General features: G+C 46.7%; 1 protein-coding gene across 1 annotated transcript in view; it reads left to right on the forward strand.

The window, feature by feature from the left end:
• ABHD16A (abhydrolase domain containing 16A, phospholipase) overlaps positions 1 to 19,126 on the forward strand; it is a 307,026-nt gene that overhangs the window by 52,899 nt on the left and 235,001 nt on the right. The window contains exons 4-5 of the mRNA XM_069635119.1: positions 1,396 to 1,482; positions 1,885 to 1,970. Of these exons, the coding sequence (XP_069491220.1) occupies positions 1,396 to 1,482; positions 1,885 to 1,970 (173 nt within the window). The remainder of the gene's footprint in view (positions 1 to 1,395; positions 1,483 to 1,884; positions 1,971 to 19,126) is intronic.

The raw sequence follows: 19,126 nt of genomic DNA on the forward strand, positions 1-19,126 counted from the left end.
TCGATGAGAATTTGTAAGTGTTTTATCTAATTCAGAGTCCACTGGCGCAAGGGTTCCTTCCCCTTCCCAAAATTGTAGCCAGGGGTAGTCTTGGATCAACCGCTTCTTCCCCTATCCACTCCCCTTTTGGCAAATCTTACATGAAACTGCTCAGCTAACTCAGGCAAAAACCTGAATATCTCAAAGCATGCAACCCAACTTGACATCGCCCAGGCTAATGGCTACAAATGTCCGATCAAGAGACTCCTTTTGTGTTGATGGCTTAAGCTAAGCATATCCACAAGGGATACTGATGGCATGACGTAGAAGTGCACAAGTCACACAAGAAGAGCTCCATTGCATGATGGGTCAACCAAAGAGCTTCATGTGTTCCAGCAGCATAAGATTTTCAGCATGATTTCGGCACTACAGAAGCATTGATGAAGGGCGTAGAGAAGTGCCATTCATACCTCCAAGGCAGCAGCAGAACTGCCAGTTCTGTTGGGCTGCACTATGCCGCATGAAAGACAATGACGAACAGCAGTGGGGCAGCACCTTAGAATGGAGATGCTTTGGCAGAGGTGGGGTTGCATGTGGTGTCATGCGTGTGGTTGGATGTGGTGTCGCATGTGTGATGTGTGTGATTCCAAGGCCAAGGCCGGTCCTGGGGGTATCTGGGTGAAGATCAGCATTGCAGTGAAGGAACAAAGACGTATGTGTATATCCCAGTACTGGAATAGTGGGGCTGGGGGTGTCATAATGGTTGTGCATTGGCAGCTGTGGATGGGCTCCTATTACTGGAATGCTACAGGCCAAGATTTACAAGCATTTGGAAGATGTGTAGGGATCATTACTGCACAGCATAACAAGGTTTGTGTACTTGCATTTCAGCAGTACCACAGGCTAGATATGAGGATTTATCAGAGGTGTGTATGGTTCTGTATTAAAGATGCTGCAGGTCAGAATTGAAGGGCATTGGGAGAGGTGAGTGATTGCCCTGTGCTGTGTGTAAGCAGGGAGAGCGACCTGTTCAAATTGACGTGCGTGATCAGAGCTGCATCATGGTGCCATCAGTAGAATTGCAGAAATCCTGCATTTCAGAGTAGTGACACACTGGCAGAGCTGTGTGTGTACAAGACCGCAGTAAGTAATGCATGACGGGACTGAGCTGCATTGGTTGATCTGCTGGTGAACGAGTTCTGAAATGGCAGCATGCTTAATGTTGGTATTGAGGGTGTGCTGGCAGAGCTGTGTGGGGTCTCCACTGAAGTAGCACTATAGCTACTCCCCCCCCACCCCCTCCTTAAACTCTGTGTCCGCTTCTGTCCAGCTACTCTGGTGTCTAGAAAGGCCATGCATCTTTAATGTGTGTCTTTGAATGGTGCTTTGTTCATTGTCTGCCTTCTCTCCTTCCAGGTTATCTGAGCATGGCAAGAGTGGTGCCCTTGTCACAGTATGCAGGGACGTTGCTACTTGTGCTGGCTGGTGTGGCGTGTCTCAGGGGTAAGGTTTATAGGGTCCCACAGTTCTTCAGAACCAATAAATATCTGCTTTACTCTGAACCTAAGTAGCTTCCATACTCTCTAGGGGATATGAGGAGTTTAGCCCTCATGTTAACTTAGTTCCCACCGAAGGGTACATCTGGAGTGAGAACGGAATTCTATCCCTGTGCCAGTCAATCCTTGTTCTCAATCAGGCAGGGGGTGCAGATCTGATACCCATGGGGGAAGGGAGTGGACTACTGATTACTCTCTCCTCCTTTGGAGGAATGTCCTAGGAGGTGAAGCTGATGTTCACTGGCACCACTCTTGAATGGCCTCTAAAAGGGTTGAGCGGGAAGTTCTTTGTGTTGTTTGGTTCCTGTAGAATGATGGCCACTGGTTTTCCTTTTATTTTCTGTTTCAGGTCTAGGCCGATGGACGAACCCTCAGTACATTCAGTTCATCCGTGTATTAGAAGACACAAAGAAGGACAACAGCCCTCAAAATAAGGTACTTTGCTCTGGTCTTCTCCGGCAGGTGGCCCATCTTTAAGAGAAACCTCTGGCTGCACTAGAATAAAATGTATTGTTGGTATTTACCGCTTCAGTCTCCTTGGGTTTCCTTTAAGTCGCTTGCAGTTTGAAAGGGCACTTGTAAAACCTCTGCATCACATGTCACCCAACACTGCAAAGATATATTATTTAAACTAAGTGCTGAAGGGACTTGTTAAAAATCCTTTTAGCAGTGCGCGCATGAAGGAAGGAAGCGTTTTGTACGATTTTTATAAAATGCAACATCCGCACATTAGTGATAGAAGTATTGTGGGGAGGGTTGTGGCTGGTGATATCTGTATCGAAGGTGTTTTGGTAGCACACTGTCGCCTTTGCTGTGATATGGCATGCCTGGGCAGTGGCTGCCCTATCTGACCCTTTTTTATTTTTTCTGACTTTCCATACCATTGATTCAGTTCATGGACCAGCCCGGTCACTCACTTGGTTGATAACGGATGGATGTTGTCCTTAGATATATTACCCCACACTCTGCCACCTCAGTAGATCACCTCTAACTTAAACTGGAAGCCATTGAAGGTTTTTTTTTTTTTTTGAGACCTGCGCGGATGTGACTTTTTTGCCTAGTGGCAGTAACGCGATGAGTGATAAATTATAACATTGATTGTCCCGAAGAGACTGATCGACTTGTCTGCTAAACTCAAGTGCATGGCATTGTAGAAGTCTAGCCTAGAGCCCCCTGCTGCCGAGGTTCACTCTTCAGTGTTTGATGAGATTAAGGGCTATTGGGTTCAAGTGACGAGCTATGTGGACCTACCAAATGGTTTCATCTACAGAATTTTCTGCAGCACTCTGCCACCATCCCATGCAATTTATAAGTAAAATACATTGATTTTCTGTGCATGTTGAATTTAAGACTGTTTTCTGATCGACTTGGGAAATGTCGTGGGTCTTGTTCACGTCTTTAGTGAAGGCAAGGTTTTTCCTTTTTTGTGTTTTTGAATCCCAGGCAAGGACTCTTTGCACTGACCTTCTGATCTTTGTTGGGGAAATATATTTCCATAATGTGCCAGGATCGCACCAGGTGTGCTAAAGGCTCACTTAAGGCAAGACTCTCAGCGCAGGGGGGGGCGAGGGGGATCCCATGACCATTTTATATAAATTAACATTCAATCCTTGCTGCATTTGGATTTTTCCATTCTTATACCTTTTAACGGGTTCAAAGGAACTGAATATTTGTGCTGCGCCACCACATGATTCCCTGTTTTATGGCAGGGGTATGCCAGTCTAGCGTCACATGTTCCACCTTTTGTCTTCTACTCTTAAATGTTAGTTGAGCATCTACATTTTGGCCATAGATTGCTGATCTTATTACCTTAAATAATGTACATGCAGCATTTTTTGACTGAATCTGGGCTTGGTGATGAAGGGACTCCCTTTGTAAAAAAATCTTCTACTCGCTAATTCCAAAATTGTTGATTAGTGGGCTGAGGTCAAAAGTTTGGCTCTCCAGCCCGCTTGTTCAGGTTAAACTCGACGGTCCTTCTCACCCAGAGTGACCAAGTATTTCTTCCTCGTATATTGACCAGCTGAGCACAGTTCTTTTTCAAACCTACGAGTTGGTCTTCTTGTTTAACTGTCCATGAAATCCAAAGCTCTGATGCTTCTGGGCGTTATCCTGCATGCAAGCTCTGCAGCTATTGGGCTAAAGGATGTTTCATTGTTTCAACAAGTTTAGGGTCCCGCCCGTGCATTGGATTTGTTTTTTGTTTTTTTCCTCAATTGTACCTTTTCCTTCTTTTTTGCCATTTTGGCTTTCTCGGACACATCAGCAAATGTATTTGATCCGGCCCATGCCTATCTTTCGACCCAATCCACTGCGGTGCATCCAGAAACATTGGGAGATCCTTGGGTGAAAAAACTGCCCTAGTAGATTTGACTAATGCTTCTGCTTCTGATCTTAAATATTCTTCTTTGGTAAACACCTTACAGAAGGACAAATTTGTATTTTGTTTGTTTGTAGCGCGCACCGTCAGGCCCGGAGGCATCAGGGCGCAACTTATGCAGGGTTAAAGTTACATACAGTGCATATAAGCACACATAATTATAGGCAAGAAGCGGAAGTACATACATAATAAGCAACAAGTATATCAATATACATAATTTACAGAGCAACTAAGCAAAATGTACAACAGGTGAGCTAGTAGGGCTGTGGTGTGCATAGCAGGCTTCAATGCTGATTGAAGAGCCATGATTTTGTTTTGAAAGCATTAAACGAGTCTTCAGATCTGATGGCGATAGGGAGGGCGTTCCATAGCTTGGAGGCAAGGACAGGGAAGCTTGTGCCCCCCACTTTTTGAAGTTTGAACCTGGGGATCGATAGACAATAGGTTTGGCCAGTTCTTTGAGGTCCGGTAGACGCATGGCGGGAACGCCGACTGCAGAGATATGGGGGGGCCTTGATGGCCAAGCATTTGTGTGTGAGGGCAAGTGATTTCAGTGTCATTCTCTGTTTGACAGGTAGCCACTGTAGGTTGGTTCTGGATTCAGAGATGTGGTTGTTTCGAGGGATGTTTAAGGCAGCTCTAATAGCGTTATTATGGGTGATTTGTAATTTATTCAGGTTCCCTTGGCTAGCTCCTAAGTAGAGGGCACTACCATAGTCAGTCTTAGACATAAATAGGGTTCTGGCTAGTGTGACACTGTTGGGAGTAGTCAGAAATGGCCTGCATGCTGCAATGAGTTTGCAGGTGTATGCAGAGGCTGATCTGACTGCATTTCTTTGTCGTGATAGTAATAGAGTAGCGTCAAGGTAAAAGCCTAAAGTTTTTGTATCTTTCGAGACTTTGATGGTGTTGCCATCAATGATAAACGACTGGTAGGATGGCTCAAGTTTGCTGAGGCGTTGAGTAGTGCCCCGAATGAGGCGCTTCGTCTTATCGTCATTGAGGCAAAGCTGGTGTTGGGCCATCCAGGCTTGGATGACTAGGTAGACGTCATTCAGGGCCTTGGTGTCAACTAAGTAGTCTCCAGTAATGGGAATGAGTATCTGGGTGTCATCGGCATAGTTTGTGTAGGAGACACCCAGATAGTCCAGTACATCAAAGAGAGGTTTAGTAAAGACATTATAGAGAGTAGGTGACACGCAAGAACCCTGAGGGACGTCACAGTGAATTGGGGAGGGATCCACAGCTGCAGACTGAGAAAAGACCTGCATAGATCTATTACTCAAAGGATTTGATCCAGTCCGTGGCTGACTGGGAGAAATGGGCAGCAGAGTGGAGGTGCCTGCATAAGATTTGGTGATTGACCAGGTCGTATCCCTGAATTTCTTTTGTCCCTATTTTAATAGATCCATGTAACTCCTGGTTCTCCCAAGAACTGCTTCTGATAAAGAAAAAGAAGAATCCAGGCATGGTCATGATGGCGTCTTGAATGGATGTGGCCCTGCAGAGCTCTAGCCTGCTGCTTTTGGGGGAATGGGAGGGGGGTTCCTGTAGGAGACAAAGCAAACCACACTAGCGGATACAACCCTGCACCCTCTGCCGGATGAGATGCCAGATCTGATGGGGGTGCAGCACCTGGACCCTGCCCCCCACAGCCCACCAGAGAAGTCGGACAGGCGGTGACATTTACTAAAATGGTGGCCCTGGCAGAGATGTGAGCTGTAATTGACCTACCTGGGACTCCTGTGGCGGTGTCCATGTCAGACTCTGCCGCTATCCTTGATCCCTGGGAGAGGAGAGGTGAGGGGCTGCTGGTGGCCTGGAGTGGCCCAGGTGGTTGAGACCCATGTCCCCACTGTGAGCTTCACAGAGGTGCCTGTTCACATCGGAAGTAGGAGCAGGCATCAGACATCTGGCCAGTGGTGAGGCAGGGAAGTCCCAGTAGTGAGATTGCCCGGCAGTGGGTTTCAGTGGTGTAGTTTGAACCACGCTGGTGCAGTGCAGGACATACTGGGTCTGAATCCGTGCCTCAGGCCGAACAGCGAGGTGAAGTAGTGAGTAGCGACTCCTTAACCCGTGGACACAGAGGTGACCGCTGATACATTGGTAAGAGGCATCACTGATACCTGGATTTTGGCATGTGTGGTGCAAACCAAGGGGCACTCCGGATAATTTTGTACAATCCACAACCTTGAATACAGCCAAGAAGCAAGGCCAACAATAGTAAACCTGTTGGAGGTGGGGACCAGCCGACTACAGCTCGAAGATGGTCTGCGCATGGGGCGACATTGCTGCATGCATCAACGACCTCAAGGATATCCCAAGTATCTTCGGGAGGAGATGCAGAGATAATTGGAGAATGTACACTTAGAAATCCAGTCACATGGTGAAAGAAAAGTGGCAAATTAGAAGGATATTGCAGATTAGTGGAAAGTCTAGCTGTTCAGGACAACATTCTGGTGCTTCGATCAATAATCATGCAGTTGTGAGGCGAGGACCTGCAGAAAAGCTCCCGGTGGGGAAAAATGTGGATGAAATCTGTGAAATAAGGGACTAGAGGTCTAACAAATAATATGGCTTCTTGAGACCTCTGTCTCTCCTCAGCAGCGAGGAAGATTTGATGGGGGGGGGGTGGAAGGGGAGAAATGACAGGGCTCATAGGATGGATCCACGCCATGGATCCTGGAACCCCTGGGGAGAAACCAGGGGACATTCTGGTGAAACTACATTCATATTCTGCAAAAGAGAAACGTATTCAAGATGGATGCTCCTGTTGGGTTTGAAAAACCCAAAGCCACCACCGCGCAGCCTGCATGGACAGAGAAGTCCACAAGGCTGGTAACTTTGTCCAAGGTCTTAGCCAGAAAGGAGGTGTCTCATATGAAAAATGAGCACATTCGCGATTTCCATATACGTCTGTCTGATGTTGCTTCAGAGTGGCCCATAACGGCCATTTCATGAGCCCACTAGGGGAGAAAGTATGTTTGTCAGTTTTGCTCTGTTGGCTGGTTCCTGGATTTTCTGCATTGGTATTGCCAGTCTTCAGGGATCAAGGGTAAAAACATTTTTGATTTTAAAAATGGATGCAGGCAGGGCTGGGGCTGATGAAATAGGCGAGAGGTTGACACCATTCTATGTATTTCAAAACTTTGTTGGAGGAAGTAAACCGGGGTGGATTCAAAGGGGATCGAACAAGAGGTTTTTGGCATTTCTTTTAGCCACTGTTACCTTTTCAAGTTGACCCGATAGATAACAGGATGCATTTGTACATATATTACCATCTTCAAGTTTTTAACTTTGAACGTATGGGGGCTCCATTTCCCCAATAAAAGATCCTGTATGTTTAATGTGCTCTGAGATCATGAAGTAGATGTGGCGTTTATCCAGGAAACGCACTTGGCAAAATCAGCTCAGTAGAGACTTCACTACAAATCCTTTCCGATGAAATACCAGGGGTCTGTGATGGAGAAGAGAGCAGGAGTTGCCATTCTCTTTAATAGGTGGGTTCACTTTCAGATAGAGGCATCCTTGTTGGACATGGAATGCAGGTATGCAAAACTCTGGGGGACGTCACCTGAGTGCTCCCCAACATGAACTTCAATGCATAACATAGCTCCAATTCGGGTCAGGAGGGGAATCCTGAATTATACGTACATCTACATTGCTCGATCGTTCTAGAGGCGCACCTGCTAGAGGTGTACGGCAACCTGGGCACTTTTGGTGGCCTGATGTCAGAGAGTACTCTGTTTCACACCCTCACAGGATTTCTATGAGAGTAGATTATATACGAGTTAACCCCTCCACCTTGCACAATGTTAATAATACCTTCCAGGGTATCTCTGATCACTGTTCGACTAGTATGACCTTCTGGGGAATGTCGAGAGCTGGCGGGGAAAGGGTCATTGTGTAATGTCACTATGTATTGTGCACGAACGCAGTAAACCAGGATATAGATATCCATATAAACGAGAAGGACAGCAAGCCAGACTGGGTCCTTGCTGCTTTGTGTAAGGCAAGGATATAGAGGGCATTCATAATGGATATATGGGATTCAGGGGGGAGTTGGGTACATGGATGAAAAAAAGCAAGGCTGAGCTATCCACATAGTTGTACTCCATCTATATACCCCACAACTTGTGATGAGGAACAGCCTAGCTCTCTGTCAGCAGCTTGCTTCCCAAAGATCTCAGTTGATAAATGTGCATCGCTTGAAGCTCATATATAAGGTGGAGAACCTGAGGGCCATTGCTTCACTGAAACCAAATAAGGCACCAGGCCTGGATGCCTTGCCTGGCATATCCTACAAGACACTTGTGGGACTTTCACATCCACTAGTCGATTTTAACCGTTTTGGGCTAGTGGGGAAGTCTCCAACTCTGAAAGAAGCAGTAGTTTACCTCTTACCAATGCTGGCGGAATGACCCGTAAACTTTGCGGCACATACAATCCCAAAACCCTACTGAATTTTGACATATTTACAGAATTCCTGGCCACCCGTTTGGAAGACATCCTTCCATTGCATATGCATATGCATCTGGATCAGTCAGTCATTTTTAGGGGACATTGATTCAACATTATAAGGAAGGTAGGCCATCTGCTTAAAAAGGCCACAAGATTCCATGGGCCCATCCACCCTATTCAGGTTGGATGCTGAGAAAGCCTTTGACAGGGGGATTGGGTGTTTCTGAGGTATACGCTCTGAGAAAGCAGCCGACGTATTGGTATTGCCTTTGAATTGCAGAAGCAGAGGGGCATCATTTATTTGACTGTTCGGAGCCGTCAAATTTGCCGAGATTATATTTTTTAATCCATTTATCTGGGAATCGTTTATCCTTTGCCTGTTCGCACCTTGGTTGATCGTCAACACCCCGTTACGTTTTAATGAAGGATGCTCACAATTAATGTGCCATGTGAGCTTGAGCATATCGTGGTCACTACTAGTTGTTTTCAGAACATTTAACTGATCGATTTTGCTTCCTAGAATTTTTTGAAGTCCAAATGTAATCGAGAGTTTTATGGCTCTGATTTCAATGCCATATATGGTTTGCTGGGATGTCTCCTTTATTCCCATTTAGCATTTCGCAATGCCGCATTTCTAATGCTGATTTCCAAAGTTGTCCTCGACTTACTTTCTCTGTGATCTGACTTGATCTAGTGCGCAATGGTTTCTTATTTCCGAACCAGGAATAGTTCAGATCTGTGAAAGTGATCATGCATGCATGCATCAATTAACAAAGTTACTGAGTTTATGTAGTTGGTTGAAGATATCATCGCTGGATTCCAGTATGTGTTTATAACTTAAAGTTGTTTATGTTGCTTTGTTTCCTTTTGTCTGGATTGCAGGATAGTACCTTGCACAAATAGATTCGGATTTACCCATTTTATCTTCACCATTGTCAGTAGGCCAGAGTACGAGCGACACAAATGATTTTTCCCTGCAGGATTTAGAATTGAATTACCATCTCTGTTTGGTGCTTCTCGTAACGGTGTTTCTCCAGCATTGGATCTTTCATGGATTCACATGCTTAGAATATTCCACGTCGTCAGACTGGGACCCTCGGTACACATTTATCCTATAGGAAAACTTCCGACACTTTTGTGTCATATCTACGTCCTTTTAGGACCCGCCTACGCATGCTCCGTAGGCCGTCCCAGTATAAGAGGCCCGTCCCCGCGGCTCCCCTTCAGATTTCAACCGTCTCCAAAGTAGTGGGATCTCCTCGCGTCGTCTTACTATTTTGTACAAGGCTGTGTACTGGAGTTGGAGTTCGAGAAAACTTTTCCTCCATGTCAGGAAAAGTGCTGTTCCGTCCATGCGCGATGTGCGGATTGAAAAAAGTTTACGAGGGGGACGGACATATGGATTGTATATACTGCCTCCACCCTCATCATTCGGCTGATAGCTGCGACATATGCAAAGGGTTTTCTCAAAAGACCCTCAAAGACCGAAACCGACGGCTGGTGGCATGGCTGAATGATGGAGCAGGGGCATACCCCCCTTCGGAGGTAGGCTCCACACAATTGGCGAAAACATCACACCGCGCTTCCTCGTCGGAACCACCGGCGAAGAAATCTCGACCGATGTAAAAAGAGTCATCTCGGAGTCATTCAGCTAGAGAATCCTCGTCGAAAAAATCGTCATCTTCATCAAAAAAGTATGACAAGGAAAGGCCGAAATCCTCCTCGAGCGATCACCATAGATCGACCTCGAGTCGAGAGTCGAGTAAAGGCAGGCCAAGTGTGGAAAAGGCGGGACCGCCTAAACCACCTGCTAAGCCACCGTCTTCGACGGCGGTCCAGTCATCGGCCTCCACCCTGCCACTGACGCACTTGGTATCCACCGTCCCACCGACAACGACTGCGACGGTGGCCTCGTCAATGGGGATTCTACAGGAAGCCTGGAGGCCTGAAGTTTTTGATCTGATCCCCCCCGGATACTTTATTGCAAGAACAGGCTGTGTCGATGTCCTCGGGGGTGGACAAGAGCGGGAGAATAGCTGGCCCGGCAGACCTCAGGCTACGAGTGGTTGACAAGTCGTTGACGAGGGGATCCGGTATACCGGTATCTGCCCCTCTTCTCAATCCTCAATCTGTTTTGTCGTTGGAAATTCTGTCCACGCTTCAGTCTTTGGTACAGTCGTTGGACCAGAAACTACCTCAGGTAAACCTGCCACAGTCACCCGTCGACGAGCTGGGCCCGTCCCGTCCACCGACGCACTTACGCACGCCAATCTCCGCACTGGCACCCCAAGAGGAAGGTGAGCTGCCAGATTCGGAATCGGACAGGGGAGCCATGTCGGATATCTCATCATCCCCCTCCAGGGATCCAACCTGGGAGTCAGAGGTGGAGTTAGAAACCCCAAGAAGCCCAGCTCACCCGTCCCCTCCGGACGACATTGCATCATTCCATTCTATGATGGAGAAGGCGTGTAAGGAATTTGGTTTGTCCCAGGAAGAACAGAAAAAGGACTGTTTTTTGCTCGACCACATGGGCAAGAGAAGGTCTGTGTTCTCAATACCAATACTAGACCACGTGTGGAAGGAAGGGTTGCAGACAATGCGTCACCCCTTTTCGGAGCCAGCAGTGAAAGGACGCCCCGAGAAAAAGTTTAAGGCTCCAGAGTCTACCCCCAAGTGTTTATCCTCCCAACCAACGCCAGAATCGGTGGTGTCGGCGGCAGCGGCGAGGAAGGCGAAGGCCCAGCACAAGTGCACGACTCCGCCTGAAAACGAAGCAAGACGCCAGGATGCCTTTGGCAAAAAAGTGCTATCCGTGGGAGCAACCACAGTAAAGGCCGCAAACTCTCTGGCTATTGTAGCCAGATACGACAGAGAGATGTGGCACAGGCTAGCGCCGTTGCTGGATCATCTTCCTGAAGAGCATAGGAAGGCAGCGATGTTACTTGTCCGAGAGGGTGAGGAAGCCTACAATCACGCAATAAACATTGCGGTGGACCTCGCTGAATCAGGCTTCAAGCAAGTCAATAATGGGGTCGTATTACGACGACAGTCCATGGCTCAAGTGCACCTACTTCAGACCAGAGGTACAATACAAAGTATTAGATATGCCTTTTGAGGGAGACCTTTTATTCGGAGAGAAGGTAGACAACGCCCTAAAGGGAATGAAAGGGGACTCGGACACGGCACGTTCATTGGGTGCCCTGCAGAGTGGCCGAAGCTACAAGTCTTTTCGTCCCTTTAGAGGGGCTTCAGGTAATTCCAGATTCTCTGCGTCTGGAGACAGATCCTTTGGCAGGTCGGCTTACCCCTCCCAAGGGTACAGGCGTGCTTCCCAAACGGCAAACCGACGCCGGAACTTCCAGACGTCCAGGAAGAGACCATCCTATCCATCGTCGTCGAGAGACAAACATAATAAAGATCAGCAGTGACAGTCAACACACCGTTCTGGGGGGAAGAGTGTCCGCATATGTCGACGAATGGGAACGAATAACGACGGATCAATGGGTGCTGGACACTGTAAGGAACGGGCACTCTCTACAATTCAAGCACAGCCCTCCGCACATTCCACCTGCGTTCACCGCTCATTCCCATCTGAGGATACTGCAACAAGAGGTAACACTCATGTTAGCAAAGGGCGTGATAGAATTAGTTCCAACATCACAGAGGGGTCAAGGAGTCTACTCAAGATACTTCGTCGTAAAAAAGCCGAACGGCAAATGGCGTCCCATTTTAGACTTCAGAGATCTCAACAAGTCTTTAAAGAGCCTAAAATTCAAAATGCTCACGCTGCAGGAAGTGATCCGCGCCGTTCAAGAAGGGGATTTTCTAGCGTCCCTGGACTTGCAGGACGCGTACTTCCATATTCCAATGTGTCGGAAACACAGGAAATTCCTGAGATTTGTAATAGGGCGGACTCACTACCAGTTCACGGTTCTTCCCTTTGGGCTCAAGACCTCCCCCAGAACGTTCACGAAATGCCTGGCCCCAGTAGCGGCCTGGCTAAGGAAGCAAGGCCACCACGTATACCCATACCTCGACGACTGGCTGGTAAGGGGATCCTCCCCAGCGTCGACCGACACAAGTTTGCAAGCCACCATGCAGCTTCTCCAACAGCTGGGATTTGCCATAAACGTCGAAAAATCCTCTCTGCGGCCATCAAGAACGTTGGTGTTCCTGGGGGCACAGTTCGAGACCCAGTTGGGGCTAGTGAAGCCTTCTCTTGACAGAACCTCAAAACTCAATCAGCTGGCGGGCCGACTACAACAAACCACCAGGCTCTCAGTCAGGAAATAAGTTTCGGTCCTAGGGGCCATGACATCCTGCATCCATCTGGTGGCAAACTGTCGCCTACTCATGAGGCCAGTCCAGGAATTCCTCGCGGACCGATGGACACAGGCCCAAGGATCGTGATCAGACAAGATAACCATCGACCACGACAAGCTGCTTCGGACCCTTCAGTGGTGGCAGAGTTCCCACAATTTGAACAACGGTGTACCCCTACAGGAACCGGCGTTTCAGCGAACCATAGTCACGGATGCGTCCCTAACCGGATGGGGAGCTCACATGGGTACCCTTCAAACGCAAGGTCGCTGGTCTCCAACAGAGTCACTCCTACACATAAACGTGTTAGAGCTCAGAGCAGTACGATGGGCTTTGAAGGCATTCCTACCACACATCAAGGGATCGCGAGTACGATTACTGACTGACAATACGACGGCCATGTTTTATTTGAGAAAACAAGGAGGGACGCGATCAAGAACTCTTTCCATAGAGGCCCAGAAAACATGGCATTGGGCATTGAAGCACGGGATTTCCATCGTGGCTCACCATCTCCCGGGAGTGAGGAATTCGCAAGCGGATTCCCTCAGCAGAAGCATGGCCCAGATACACGAATGGGAAATGGACACACTTCAGCTGATGAAAGTGTTCGAGAAATGGGGTCACCCCCCTCTGGACGCTTTCGCAACCAAGGACTAGAAGAAATGCGAGAAATTCGCAAGCAGATGGCCTCAGGTGGGTTCAATGGGGGAGGCATTCTCCTTCCCATGGACGGACATGTTACTTTATGCTTTTCCTCCGTTCCCCCTCATACGGAGGACAGTACAGTGGATACGCAGATACAGTTGCCGGGTAATTTTAGTGGCACTGTATTGGCCGCGGCAACCGTGGTTCTCCGACCTGCTTCACCTGTCGCTGGAACATCCAATAGCGTTTCCGAGAGTCCCAAACCTTCTATCCCGGGACAAAGGCACGGTGTGGCATCACGACCCGGACAGTCTGAACCTTGCAGCCTGGCTCCTGACTTTTCGGAGTTCGGTGCTTTAGACGTTTCGGAGGATTGTCAAAAAATTCTGCAGGCGGCTCGAGCCCCTTCTACCAACAAATCTTACACCTATAAGTGGCGGAGGTTCTGTGAATGCTGTCGAGGACAGCAAGGCCTACAACCGTTGACGGTGACGCCGGAACAAATTCTACCTTACCTGCTTCTCTTGGCGGAGAGTGGTTTATCCTTCACATCGATAAAGGTGCACCTGGCGGCGATCTCGAGGTTCACGAGGAAGAGACCGTCGTCTCCTCTATTCAGCGACAGACTGGTGAAACACTTCATGAGGGGTTTATTTCGTACTTTTCCCCCGGTGAAACGTTTCCCTCCAACTTGGAGTCTCAACACAGTGTTGGCAGGCTTAATGAAACCGCCATTTGAGCCTATGGCCACGTCGGACATGAAATTCATGTCGTGGAAGTTGGCATTCTTAATTGCTATCACATCAGCTAGGAGAATCTCGGAACTGCAAGCGCTGGTCGTAGACCCGCCATACTTGAGATTCTTTAAGGACAAGGTGGTCCTGGCAACTAATCCTACGTTTGTCCCAAAAGTTCCGACAGTGTATCACAAACACTCGTCCATTGTTCTCCCTACTTTCTTCGCAACCCCATCATCGGCAGCAGAAAAAGCTCTTCATACCTTGGACGTTAAGAGGGCTCTGAAATTTTACCTACATCGTACACAGGAACTCGGGTCTACTCGACAATTGTTCATCGCATATGGTCCGTCGACGAGGGGAAAAGCAATCTCTAAACAAGGATTGGCTCGATGGGTCTCATCAACGATTGCGTTTTGCCACTCCAAGGCCGGAAGGCCGCTGCAAGGGCATCCTAGAGCCCATTCTACAAGAGCAACGTCCCCCTCAGCAGCATTATGGGCAGGAATTCCGCTGACAGACATATGCCAGGCTGCGGCATGGTCAGTGCCCCACACGTTTACCCGCCACTACTGTCTTGCCAGGCAGCATGCGGACGAGGTGCAGATGGGAAGAGCTGTCCTGCGCCATCTGTTTCAGTAAGGTAAGCTCCACGCTGTGGAGAGTCGGTTTTTCTACCTTTTGATGACAGTATACTTTATGTGGGTAAGGTTATATGAGTTAACTTATTCCTGCTGTACATATGCATTGTGTATTATGGTGCGGGTATATTACATTACATTCTCACCGTCGTATCAGATGTTACTGCTATACAATCGATTCTAAGCATGTGAATCCATGAAAGAACCAATGCTAGAGAAGGGAATAGTTTCTTACCTGTAACTCCATTTCTCCAGCATTGGTATCTTTCATGGATTCACATGCGCCCGCCAACCTCCCCGGAATGCAATGTATTTGCTTGATAAGTTTAACCCTTCCTACTTTGGAGGGGCCGAAATCTGAAGGGGAGCCGCGGGGGCGGGCCTCTTATACTGGGACGGCCTACGGAGCATGCGTAGGCGGGTCCTAAAAGGACGTAGATAGGACACAAAAGTGTCGGAAGTTTTCCTATAGGAAAAGGCTATATATGTGTACCGAGGGTCCCAGTCTGACGACGGGGAATATTCTAAGCATGTGAATCCATGAAAGATACCAATGCTGGAGAAATGGAGTTACAGGTAAGAAACTATTCCCTTCTTGCAGGCAAATCAAAGTTATTTTCCGGCGTGAACGAAAGCTCATTGAACAAATGCATGGAGCTTCTATCTGCTCACCTAATAGCTAATGTTACTGTTGTTGCCCAATTGATGCATTGGCCTCCCTCTCAGAATGACAATCAACAGTGTTTCCCCGGTGTTTTATTTTTTATCCGCTTCCTCAGGGTGGTGCATCTGCGTTCATTCGCAGTTTCATTCTCAATGGTTTGGTTAGAACATTCGTCTCAAATTCTTTTCCCATCATTTTCTACTGAAAGGTCAAATCCGAAAAAGATCAATTAATCCTTTGCTGCTAGTAATGTTTTCCTCAGCGCTTTGGACTTTATGTGCAGCAGTACTTGATCAGAGCACTTTTCCGATACGTATTCAACAATGAGAATGTCTTCCGAGGTTATTGTACGCAACAAGGGGATACAATATAGTAGTTTCTTAATGTTTCCTCTGTTTAAATTTACCTCGTTCTCGTCTGTCAAGATGTTTTCTAAGCGCAGTTTCCTGATATTAGTGGATACTTCTGTTTTCCAAGCCAGCAATACATTTTCTGCGCTTTTATGTTGTTTTTGCAACCGAGAAGTAGCTTTGGATTTAGATCGAATGACACTGTGGCGCATTTCTTTGAGTTGATTTCACCAAAACCTTCAGGGCGAGGTTTGCCATGTCTCTATCCTTGAGGGTCTCGTCTTGACGTAGTTTACTGCGACTTCAGGTGCAGTGTTTTCCAAGACGGACAGATTGCTTGCAGTCGCTGGTGAGTTGGTTCCTGAGACTATTGAGTCGTCTATGATGGTATTATGTTCAGCCGATGCCTCATCCTCATCCACAGAGTACGTGGATAAATCGCATAAATCAATGGAAGCTGGTGAGGAACAAGCTGAACTACCACGACTCAACTCTCGCTTGTTTGTTTGGATTGTTAGCTTTAGCCAATCCCTTCAATCGTGCGACTTGTTATTTTTGTTGCTTTTCATTTTTGTCAACACTGACTTTGTGGGCACACGCTCGAACAGCCCAAGTTTTGGGGGAGTTGAAAAATTCCTTATGCATTTCTTTGCATTATTCGTTCGTCCTTTTGGGCCACCATCTTTTTTTCCAATTCTTCTGTTTGTGTCTTGCACCAGAGAGATGCGCAATATAACGGCCAGTAGTTTCCAAGGTCATCACATCAGCGTTTGTAGGGACTGACGGTTCCACAATTTCCGTCGCACTCGTAGTACTTTTGTCCTTTTGAGACTCTTTTGTGGAGTTGGAGGCTCCTTGTAACACAGTGTTAAGGGACTTTTCCACATTGATGGATGCAGGAGGGATGTACGGCTTCGACCTGCTTCCTTGACTATTTGCGCTTGCTACAGGCAGCAGTGGGACTTTATTTTCTGGGATGTCCCATTTGGATTTTTCGGCAGAGATATTGTTACTGTTGGTAAAACTTGGCATTATCTGCCTTATTACATGGGCAGGTTGACTGGCAGAGGGAGTTTCCTTATTTATGCCGTAACCATTTCATACATTCTAATACTGCATCTATTAAGTCAGCTTTCTCCGTTTGTTCTCTCATTGCGAGATCGCTCAACCCATTTTGCTGATAATTCGGTCTCTCTATCCTTGTTGTAACATGACATCAAAACCTTCCATGTTTGACAGTTTTGTATTTAGATTGCCAAGAATTGCTCCTTGCTCTTTTAAGGAATCGCTCAAGGACGTTTCACAAAAGGAATTAGAGCAAGTGATGTAGCCGCTAGCACATTATTGTGGATTTGAATCCCAGCTGTTATTGATAAATTTGTTTTATTGCTGTGTTCATTGCCTGAGTCATGCAGTTTTGAAGCAAGCAGTTTATTGAAACCGCTATTTTCTGATTTTTAGTTGTTTGATTTGAGAAGCGGTGAGTGAAGCAGTATTCTCCTTGATCTTGTTTACCGCCGCTGCTTTCTTCGGTAGGTTATTTATTGCAGTTTCGGACAAAGAGACTGCAGATTTCATTTGTGGTGTACTTGTCCAGTCTTGATGTCTTATACTTGTTGAAGGCAGATGTCTGGGAGACGATAGATCAATGTGTGTGTCCTGTTTGTGCAACCGGTTGTTTCCTGGCATTTTTGTGAAGCTTTCGCTTAATTGTTTCCTAATCGTTAAGAAATCAGCTTTCAAACGTTCGGTTAGGCAAGCTTCACATGCCACCGGGTCTAATATATTCGAACTCCGTTGAGATCGAGTTTTCGCATTCAAGCCATACTCGGCAGGTGTGACAGGTGACGTGACGGGTGATTCAAGATTCAGTCTTAGATTGTTAACTCCAACATTGGTATTTGCAAACATTGTCCCATTTTTTTTATAGAGTCTGAGTCTTCAGCAATGCTAAAGGTAGTTTGCTTTCCAACTGCTTCAGCATTGACATTTGCGAGTTAGAGACCTTTGTATTTGCGTCTTTAATTCGTTGCATTTCAACGTCGCGTTCTGTTGTTAGTGCGACCCTTGATGTCATGGGTTCCGGCATCAAATTTAATAATGCATGTACTTCCCTTTTGCCATTTTCCAGTAACGCAGAGCAAAGAGCATTCGGTGGATGTTCCACTGCGTGATCGAGCACTTCTGTTCCTGTAGTTGCTAATCGTGATTTGAAAACGGGATCATTGTTTTTTTGTGGGCAGTAGGCATCTGAATTTCAAATATTTCTGTGTCTGTAACATCAAAGGGCGAAAGAAACAAGGCTGTGTTTATTTCGACAGACTCGGTATTCGTCTGTTTATTTGTGGATTCTGATACACTTGACGTATCGGGCTCCAAGACTGTGATGGTGTGAAAGATCATTGATATGCCGCTGTTAAAATTCATCTCGTCGGCGCGCGCCGCTGCCAATGTCGAAAGACATGGGACCAGTGTTGTCGGCACACTTTTATTTATCTTCTATGCATGTTTTAGAGTGCTTACCTCAATCTGTAATTCTTGGAGCTCATCAGTCTTGTTACGGCGACGGTGTTGCAAAGTTTTTTTGTCGGGTCTGTGGACCAGGGACTGCCGCCATTTTATCCGCTCCTCGTGTACCTCGGGTACCGAAGCGACCCGAAGCAGATTGAAACTCTGCACGAAACTCTGCACAATTATTCGAACAAAAGGCTTTATAGTGCCACATCATAAAAACGACACTTGCAAAAATTGAACATTAAAAAAATAAGACATATGCCACTGGAATTGTTTCATATGTTCCAATGACTCATTGCCTCTGTACTAGTCTTTCCTAGCCAACTAGCATACACTATAACGAATTTTACACAACAGCTTTTCACAATAAACAATCTGCATTCAACATTCCCACCACATAGAGTTGTTAAAGCATGCATAGATTTGGGATTTTCTTTTAGCTTCCACTGTTCATGCTTCGCTGCCTACGTTCATTGCTACACCCTGTTGGGGGCTTTACATTTGAGGTATACTAGTTTCGACGACTAGCCAACTGCCTCATCTTCCTAAAGGCCTATAAATTATGGCTTCATTTTATGAAAATAAGGCACACATTTTGCCCTCTACATACTCGGCAATCTAAAATATTCACAAATGTTACTTTTATTAAGTGGATTAATATTATGTGACCTTATTAGTTAGGGACTAGGCAATGACAATTCTCCCCTTTCATTCTTTCAGACTACAAAAATACCAGTGAGTCATAAATCTACGATCTTCAATTTGAACCCAAATCGGCTCTTTTAAAGAATGGGCTATTAGTTACCTTGTTTGTTACTTCCAGAATTGTATGTTATTCCCAAACGTTGCAATGAAAGATCCATTCTGAAAAGAGATATA

This window comes from Ambystoma mexicanum, chromosome 13 (genome assembly GCF_040938575.1).
Source record: "Ambystoma mexicanum isolate Mex_15411 chromosome 13, UKY_AmexF1_1, whole genome shotgun sequence".
NCBI lineage: Eukaryota > Metazoa > Chordata > Amphibia > Caudata > Ambystomatidae > Ambystoma > Ambystoma mexicanum.